Consider the following 9,601-nt stretch of genomic DNA (forward strand, 5'->3'; position numbering starts at 1 on the left):
TAAGAAAGTGGTTAAGTACCCTGGTGAATTATACTTTGTAGGAAAATCAGTGTAATAAAACTCAGCGTAAGGTTTTATAGACGGGGATATTTACTTACATCTCCAAGTGAGTTGATATTATGTATTCACATGCTTTGCATACAAAATAGCACCAAAACGTGTGTCTGGGTGGCCTGGTCAGGGTCATGGGTCCAGTGTGGTTACTCCACTGGGGCTCCTCTGGATCCATCAGTTACAATAGATTTGAGGAAGGTTTTTTGTACCACTTGCCTCAGGACCTTCCACCTACCAAAAATTTTAAGCCAGATTGAAGCCCACTGTCCTTTTTTCATCATTTGGAAAATGTGACTGAGGTGTGTTTTCCTCTAGGGTTGGCAGGACAAGGAGGGGGGGGGGGGGGGGATGGGGAGCAGCCTCTTTGACACCCTGTGTGAGGATGGGGGGTTCCTGGTTGTGATGTCATCTTACCCCTGTATGTGGATTTCTGTATCCTCACTCAATGGCCCGAGGTTGCTCCAGGGGCAGTTTAGGTTAGATATTAGGAAAGATTTCTTCATGGAAAGGGTTTTCAAGAACTGGAACAGGCTGCCCAAGGAAGTGGTGAAATCACCATCCCTGGAAGCCTTCAAAAAACATGGGATTGTGGCACTCGAGGACATGGTTTAGTGTTGAACACGGTGGTGGTGCTGGTTTGATGGTTCAAGGTGGTGGTCTCAGAGATCTTTTCCAACTGAGAGAATGGCCTGAAGTTGTGTCAGGGCAGGTTTAGCTTGGATATTAGGGAAAGCTTCTTTCCCCAGAGGGTGGTTGGACACCAAACAGGCTACTCAGGGCAGTGGGCACAACACCAAGGCTGACAGAGCTCAAGGAGTGTTGGGACAACACTCTCAGGCATATGGTGTGACTCTTGGGGATGGTCCTGTGCAGGGCCAGGAATTGGACTCAATGATCCCTGTGGGTCCCTTCCAACCCAGGAGATTCTGTGACTCTGTGAAAAAACACGTGGATGTGGCGCTTGAGGATGTGGTTCAGTGGTGGGTTAATGGTAGGGCTTGATGATCTCAGAGGTTTTTTCCAACTTTAATGAGTCTATAAACAACACCTTCCTCAAGGAGGAAAGACCAGTGTCCTAAAAAAACCCATCTCTTCCCCTCCCAGGAGCCGACGGCGATTACTGGCGCCTCCTCAACCCGGGCGAGTACGTGGTGGGCGTGAGGGCCGAGGGCTACACCGCCGCCACCAAGACCTGCGAGGTGGGCTACGACATGGGAGCCACCCAGTGCGACTTCACCATCTCCAAAACCAACCTGGCGAGGATCAAGGAGATCATGAGGAAATTTGGGAAGCAGCCCATCAGCCTGTCCATGCGCCGGCACCGGCAGCGGGTGCGGCAGTGGCAGCAGCACCGATAGGCGCCGGCCCGGCATCTCCCGGTGCCCACGAGCTCTGCTTCTGCCAGCCTGGCTGTAGTCGTAGTGAGAGTTTCATAGCCCATCTCTTCGTGCATATTTCTCAGCAAGAGGCCTTTCTGTTAGTGGAGCGGGATGGACGGTGGGGGTTCTCGTTTTGGCAGAAAAATCGGAAGCAAAAATTCAGGCTCAACCAAAAACGGCCCCGGGGTTGAAGGGAGAGGCAGGAAGAACGTAGGGACGTGTTTTGAGTTAACCTGGAGTGAAATGTTTGGCTTGTTGGGTTGTTTGATCCTTTGTAAATCTGTTTTCTTTAAAAGAGGAGAAAGAAGGATTAAAAAAAAAAGATACTTGTAAAGGAGAAGTGTTGTTCTGAATGAAAAATTGAAAAATGTTGTATCTAAAGTATAAAATTGGTGTATTTTTGCAATTCTAAAGAAATTTGACATTCCTTATGTTTTATTCTCATATGGAAGGAAAGCTGAGAGGGGACATCTTAAGTTTATTGTGGTTAAAATGTGTCATAATTTCATCCCCTTTTCCCTGAAAGTCTCTCTTCTGACAAGCACCAAAACATTCAGGAAAAAAAACCTGCAGTGAATAACCTACCTTTGCTTTCCTGCTTGGGTTGTTTATATTTAAGGATGTGATGTGATTCCAGAGTTTAGTGCCAGGAGTGTTTTCTTCTCTGGCTTTTTAAGGCTGCACTTTTACTCTGTGAACTAAACCCAATAAAAAGATCCTGGGATAAGGACCACTTTGTTGTTGTGGCATTGCAGCCCTTGTCTAATGTGGGACAAGGACTAGAACAAAGCTTTTCCTGAGGAACAGCCAGTTGTGTCATGTATGAGAGGAGAGTCTTAGCCACTGATAGGTGCTTAGTTCATAAATTAATTGATTTTTGGCCTGATTTTAAGTGCCTTTTGTGCTCATGCACATCTCATGCCACTGTCTTCTGTGACATGCAAGGGATTTTGGGTTCCACTGCATGATCTGCTCATCCTGCTTCTGCAGCTGCTGCCTCTATGGGAGCAGGATTTGTGCTTTTTTTACTGGCTTTTAAGTAACAAAATTGTACAGCAGGATAGGATTGAGGAAAGATGCAGATCTAGAAAGAGTGAACTAAACACACACTGGACAAAGTGTCAGTGGATGAAAATGTAACTTTACTCTGTTAGGTCCAATGCTATGATCTTAATTATACCAAAAAAAAGGGTCAGCTACATGATTTTAGCCAGCCAAAAGTCTGTGGCTAAACAAACGTCTTTTAATATGCTTGGTGGAAAGACTGCAGCATACACTTCCAAATACAATTCTGTTTTAAACATTTTAATTGCTATTACAGTTTTTGCCTGTTTGATATGATTCTTGGAACAGACATTCCCCAAAGTATCATTCAAAGCTGAGGAAAAAATAAAGTGCCAGTAGAAAATTTACTGTAAAAGTATCACGTGCCGTCTGTATTAAATCCTTTGTTTTTCGTGTCAAGGAATGTTGGAAACACATACAAGGCAAAAAGATTTAGAGAATGAATAACATAATCATGAACTCTTGCATAGTAAATAGCCATCTTTTTAAATTTTTAAGATAATTCCAGCTCATACTTTTTGTGCAGATACCATTAAATTGAAGCAATGTGTTTGCCAGTAAGGGCTTAAAGAAAACAGAAGAGTGCAAATGTAATTCTCTATGACTTAAATTGTGGAACAGCTCCAAGTCAGCATCATTTAGATTAACTCATAGAAGTAAAGAAATAATCCAATCATTTGGAATTATATTTTACTTATTTCACCCTATTTACCAGCCTTACAACATTCTATATGCCACATATTTTTACACAGCAAATATAACAGCAATTTGTCAAAAAAGATGTTCTTTTCTGACAGGTGAAAAGGGATTAATGATGTCTTTGTGCAGGTAGCAATGTGACATAATTTTTGAATATGGAGTAATGAGAGCAGACATTTTGTTAGCAGTTAAATTTGGCTTGTTTATTGGCATATGTAGGTTTTGTTGCCACCACAATAGTTCAGGATCCTACACTATATTTTGTGCTATGAACTGATGGAGTTTCTCAGGTGGGTTCTCTCTGCAGTCCCACAAAGGCTGCCCAGTTGTCTTGCTGGGGGTGATTAACATGCACAGACAAACGAGGAACAAACCAGCCAAATTTAAATCCCTCTGATGATCAGGTTGGAGGTGGAAACCACCCTCTTAGTCCTGGCAGGACAGTTTTTTCCACCTGGAGATAACAGTGTTAGAGCTTAACTTCACAAACCTGGAGGTTCTCATGCTTTGTTCTCAGAAATGAGCTTATCGCAGCGAGAAGTTATTTTTCATTTCGTAGCAAGAAGTGGATTTCATGAAGAATTCCTGGACATCTCTTAGGTGAAATTAGAGGGATTCTGATTGCTGAAGACCTCATGAACATCAGATGCTGAAGATGGTGGCTTTGGTGCTCTTTACTGGCTGTCACTAGTGCTGACACATATTTGGGCACAGCAAAATATGACTAATGCAGGTGACCCTACTCCATTTTAGTCCAGGCATTAATAAATAAATGGCCTAATAGCTGTCAAGTGTACTTGTCTGTGCAATTATTTTTTGGTTGTCCAGCACCTTTACACTGGAAAACACGCAAGCTCAAAGGAATTTTACCAGGAATTTCAGATGTGTGAATATCTCATGCTAAGATGTTTACGCCTGCCTTGGATATAATAATATTACCAAACTGATGTGTGTGTCCTATTTCTATATAGTTGTGCACTTGGGAGCTAAAATGTTCCTTTCCTTTGAAATACATAGCACTGTTATTTAGCCTTTAGACAGATCCAAACCAGAAACCAATAAATCTGGATACCAGTGCTTTCTCTTTATCTGCCTTTTCCACCTCTTTAGAACAGGTACTTTTTTCTGAATTCTGTGCTTTTAATCTCTTTTCCTTTCAGTGTTGTAGGAAAACAGGAAACCCTGCAGAAATGCAAAGAAATGAAACTTGAGGATGGATACCAGCCCTTTTATAATTACAGATCCATTTTAACAGCCACTTACGTGAGAACTTTGCTAAGCTTTTATCATCTCTGCTATAAAAGAGAAAAATACAATCCCTTCCAAGTAATAAGAAATTCAGCTGCACAACCTCACCCACACAGTAAAGGTTAAACAAATGAAAGGTTAAAACATGGAGATATTCCACTCTCCTTGATAATATCAGCCATCACTCATCTGCTTCCATACAGAGCCCTGACAATCATAAAACACAGTGGGAGCTGACTGGCTTCTTCTTAACTATCCATGTCATGTTATCCAGCTATTCATTTTTTATTTCTCTAATTATCATAATTTTTATCATCTTCTATCTCAGTTTTTTCTCATTCATCCTTGTAATAAGTACAGTAACCTCTCAGAGACAGCTCTCAGCATCTGCAAGTCACAGAATGGTTTGGATTGGAAGGAATCTTGAAGGACATCTTGTTCCAACCCTCTGCCATGGGCAGGGACACCTTCCACCATTCCAGGTTACTCCAAACCCCATCCAACCTGGCCTTGGACACTTCCAGGAGTGGGTGAATCAGCTTGGGAACCTACTGAAACTGTATCTGCTCACACATGTTAGTATAAATGTAGTGTGTTTTGGTAATCTCTAATCCAATTTTAATCTGCTGGCACCAGAAGGCTGTTAGGAGTATCTTAGTCTGGCTTTTACCAGGAGGTTGAGCTCTGTGTGGGTAAAACTGATAAAAATGAATGTGAATGAAGTCATTGTCTATACTGGTTAAGAAATACTTTTTTTTTCATTGGATATTTTAAGCCTGTCGCATATTTTCAGCTTCTGTTACCAACTATTTTCCCTTCCTTTAACCACATATAGCTGTGGGTTTTTTTCTCTACCTTCAGCTCATTATTTTCCCTGAATTTGGCACATCTCCCCAAAGTGTGGATTTCAGCAGGCAGTGACTGAGTGATCCAGTCAGATTTACTTGTCTCTTTTATCATCCTGTGGTAGGTGGTTGACCTTTTTGAGAAACACAAAAACAGAGATGAGTTAACTTGAAACAGAGTACAAGTTTCACACCAATGACTCTCACTGGTTTAACCTTTAAAAACTGGCAAGTGATGTGTATGCTATGGGTCTGAAAATGCCCAAGTTTGGAGGTTCTTTACCTCTTATCTTTGTAACCAGTCTCTGTGAGTTTAGGCAGCAGCCATAAGCCTGAGGGAGGAAGCATAGAAGCACAAACAATTCATATAAATCGTGCTACCATCACCTCCTGCTGCAGGACTTTGCTATTCCAGCCTGGAAACACTGCAGGACCAACAGCTCTGTGCACACCTACCAACCCTCCAGCTGGAGCCCAGGGAAGCTCTACTTCACACTCACTAAGAGGATACAACTTTTCAAAGCCTTTTTCTTCTCTTACTGGGGCAGTTGCACACCTGGAGAGAGGGCCAGAAAATCTCCTCTGCATATTTGAAATAATATTTATTTACCAGTTCACAGTATGAACAGAAAGTTTTTTTTCCTTTGAATTCCATTCCAGATCTGAACTGCATATTCTGAAATACTCGTGCTGTTTAGAGAAAACACAGTGACAATTCCCACCTATTATTAAATGAACTAACATCAACCACCTGATATTCTAATTATCTAGTCATTAACTCTCCTTTAATTTGCAGCAGCTGCTTTCTAGAATTCAATATATCACTTATGTCAACAGCACAATCATTCTTATTAACTCCGTGCTATCCCAAAGGCAACAAAAAATAGCATTCAGAGCAAACTGTCATTTAAAGATTAAAAAAAAAATTTCATCCAGTCTTATTGTCAGCAAGTAAAATTTGAAAAATGGAGTTACTTTTTGTGGTTTAGATGTGACAGAAATTCAATACCTGGGTTAATAAGGATCAATGGCAGCATGATCTCGCTTCGATAGACCAGGGGGATGTAAATTCGCAAATCTGTTTCTTACCACAAAGATGTGGATATGATTACATGGCCTCAGTGTGAAAGGTGTTAAAATCACATTCCTATTTGTTATTTTCTTGTGAACTCCCTAACTTACAGTGTTAAAGTCACATTCTTATTTATTAGGAGGCCTTTAACTCACAGGTGAAGGGGATCATTAATTTGGTCTGGCCCCAGCTCTGACTGAGCTCAGTGATCAGCTCCTCCTCACTCCAAGGTTGTCCTCACGAGCAGAAGTAGCTTTACAAATATAATTTTGAAGGAGTGAGAAGTGAATGGAAAAATTGATTCTCTTTTTATGATCTGCTCTGTATCTACCTTATTTGTTTATATTTGTCTATGGAAGGGTGTCTGGAGCCACTGGATGAACATAATGGTTTCCTGGAACATGCCAATCCCCAGTGGTTGTGCTGAAGGACCACGATTATTGATCAGCAGCTCCACCAGAAACAACACATAAACTGTTCAATCTACCTATTCAGTTTAATTCTAAATGGGTTTGCTGCTGTTTGTTGCTATATTGTCATTTTTAAATGGTAAAACATATTCTTTCAGTGTTAAAACTTTGAGAGTTATTTTTCAGAGACATGTATCAGGTTTTACTAAAATTTCACAGCAGTTTTCTTGCACACTTTATATTATTTTTATTTAAAAAAGACCATAAAGGACCAGTCCAGTGACTCTGAGTCACTGTAAATTTGAGTGCTGATGGTACTGATGTCAATAACCATGTCACCCTCAGAATTATGTGCAGAAAATAATACATTTGGAGATAATTCAGCATTATAAAATCAGTTTCTCACTATTGAAAGCATTCACACAAATTACTTGATGAATTTCCATCTTGGCTTCAGAAGCAATTTATCATTCTTAAAGCAGTATGGGTCTCCAGAGAATACTTTCCAGATTATTAGAGTCTTTAGATGCATTATTAGGACCTTGACTGTTGGATGATTGATAAAATATAAATATAAATCAAAAGAGCTTCCCTAGAAATCCCTGTCATCTGCGGAAAGCTTGCTAGGTTTTTGGGTCTGGTGTTTGGGAAATGAGATCAGAAGTGTGAGGTTGGGGTGGGAGAAAGAGAACCTTTTTTACGGAGGAAAAACTGAAGGATAGAAAAGAGGAAATCTTCTGCTCCCCTCTTTGTCCTGAATAACCTTCTCTGAACTTGCCTTTTCCTGAATTTTCAGATAGTCCATGTTTCTGAAGAAGTCACTGAGGTGACCAACAAAGAACGCCCTAAGTGGTGGCACTTCAAAATTCCCAGTCCAAGCCAGAGAGTTAGGAAGCAGATGCTGCATATTCTATTTGTTGATAACTAGTTTTTCATATACCAGAAAATTACTCTGAAATTTGAGATCTAGCAGAAAGCAGACGGGCTATTTTTTCACACCAAGGGACCTGAAAGAGAGCTGGTAAAAGCTCAGGAAATGAAATGGTCAAAGAAACATCCCTTCAACGAGTTTGTGATTTGACAGCAATTTTGTGTTTGGTGTGAAGGAGGAAATGGTGTTACATCCTTTTCATGGCAGGAGGATGGACAGTCAGTGGAAAACAGGTGAAACAAGTCAAGCCAGGGCTCTGTATCTCTTCTGTTTTCCAGAGTATTTGTCCCACAGCAGGCACAGGCACAGCTCTGAATCATCAGTCCCACGACTGAGAATCCTGATGGATGTGCTGAGTTTCTAAAAAGATATTATGGGAATATCATGGACTGTTGAGGATGTTGAAATCATCTGTTTCCAATTTAAAATAAAATAAAGGTCTGTTATTAGAAGGAATAAAAAAAAAACAAAAACAGAACAAAACAGCTCTGAAGGGGAAAGAACCAAATAAGGATGCTAAAAATGATGGAGTAGAAGTGAGTCTCTGTGACCCACAACACCACTGATGTGTGTTTCTAAGCCTTGTGTGGGCATGTTATGTGCACTTCACATGTTTATTTTCAGTAGACAGAAGCAATTGGGAGGACAGGCAGCCCTCAGGGGGCATCCACCCTGCAGAGCTGCCAATTTTTTCACATTAGGAAATCCAAATTATACAAATGTAGCCTTATTATAGTAACAATCCAAGCAGAATGTGGGAGTCTCTACTATTCCTCAGCTTTCCTGATTATATCTCATCAAGCTTCAGTGAGCCTAAGAACTCATGATGTAAAACAGTGGTTAAAACATCAACAAAAAAAAAAAAAAAAAAGGGGGGGGGGGGGAAGAAAACAAATAAATCCCCAACCCTGCTGAAGAAAACCCTGACATGTCCTGTGAGTTCTCTATCTGAAAATGCTACCTTGAAATATTTAGGAATTTGGCCATAGTTTTATATGTCAGGTTGTAAAGAGACTTTAAAGAGGAAACAAGAACACATTCTCATTTATTGAAACCATGCAAAGCCTTCTGATATCAAGATAATATTGCCCAGCCCCTTTTTGAGATACTTCCTTATCAGCATCTCAAAGACCAGGGTCATGGTTTGCCAAGAGTTAATCTTTGTCTGATTCCTACTGGTTTTCTACATCAAAGTTCATGACCCATCCACACTTGAATGTTTATAAAAGGTCCAGCACGTTGTGGGTGCTGCTGTAAACAAAATACTAAAAAAAAATATCATTTGAGCTCTGGGAAAATGTTGCCAACATTTGTATTTCTACAGCTTTCCCTGGAAGAATCTCTGCTTTTGGTAGTTTTTTAAAGCCTTTAAAGTTTTGAAAGAAAGCCAAAGATCAGAAGTTTGCAAGGATTTGGAGAAATCACGGCCAATTCCCTCAAATATGTTTTTCTCTTAATTTAATTATTTTTAAGCTGAACTCATGATTTTGCACAAACCAGACTAGAAATTTTGAAGACATCGAACTGGTAGCATGTTGAGGATGTTTTGGGTTTCACTTCTTGCTTTCTAAGACTGCTTTTCTTTTAGGGGGTTTATGTTTAACGTTAACATTGAGCTTATAAAAGTGTTTTCTGTATTTAGGAGATCACTTTAATCCCAGCACGGATGATATCCCATTGTCTTTGTTCCTTCTTCCCCTCAGAGTTGTATGCACAATATCTTTATTAATAAAAATTAGCCACCCAGAGACAGAAAAATAGTCCAAGTCCCTGCTGAAAATCACCCCATTTTGGTGAAAAAAAAAAAAGGCTTTTTAATGTTGTTGCTGGGGAAAGGGAGAAATGGAGAGCAGCAGCAGTCCCAGTGGGGGTAGGTGTCACAGTAAGGAGACCTGGGA

At 40.4% G+C, this 9,601-nt stretch overlaps 1 protein-coding gene across 1 annotated transcript in view; it reads left to right on the plus strand.

The window, feature by feature from the left end:
• The window catches only part of CPXM2 (carboxypeptidase X, M14 family member 2), a 73,295-nt gene extending 71,132 nt beyond the window's left edge, over nt 1-2,163 (plus strand). Inside the window, exon 13 of the mRNA XM_027655315.1 lies at nt 1,159-2,163. Coding sequence (XP_027511116.1) covers nt 1,159-1,412 — 254 coding nt within the window. The 3' untranslated portion in view covers nt 1,413-2,163. The remainder of the gene's footprint in view (nt 1-1,158) is intronic.
• The last annotated feature ends 7,438 nt before the right edge of the window (nt 2,164-9,601 follow it).

Source organism: Corapipo altera, unplaced genomic scaffold, assembly GCF_003945725.1.
Source record: "Corapipo altera isolate COAL_440 unplaced genomic scaffold, ASM394572v1 180, whole genome shotgun sequence".
NCBI classification, from domain to species: domain Eukaryota; kingdom Metazoa; phylum Chordata; class Aves; order Passeriformes; family Pipridae; genus Corapipo; species Corapipo altera.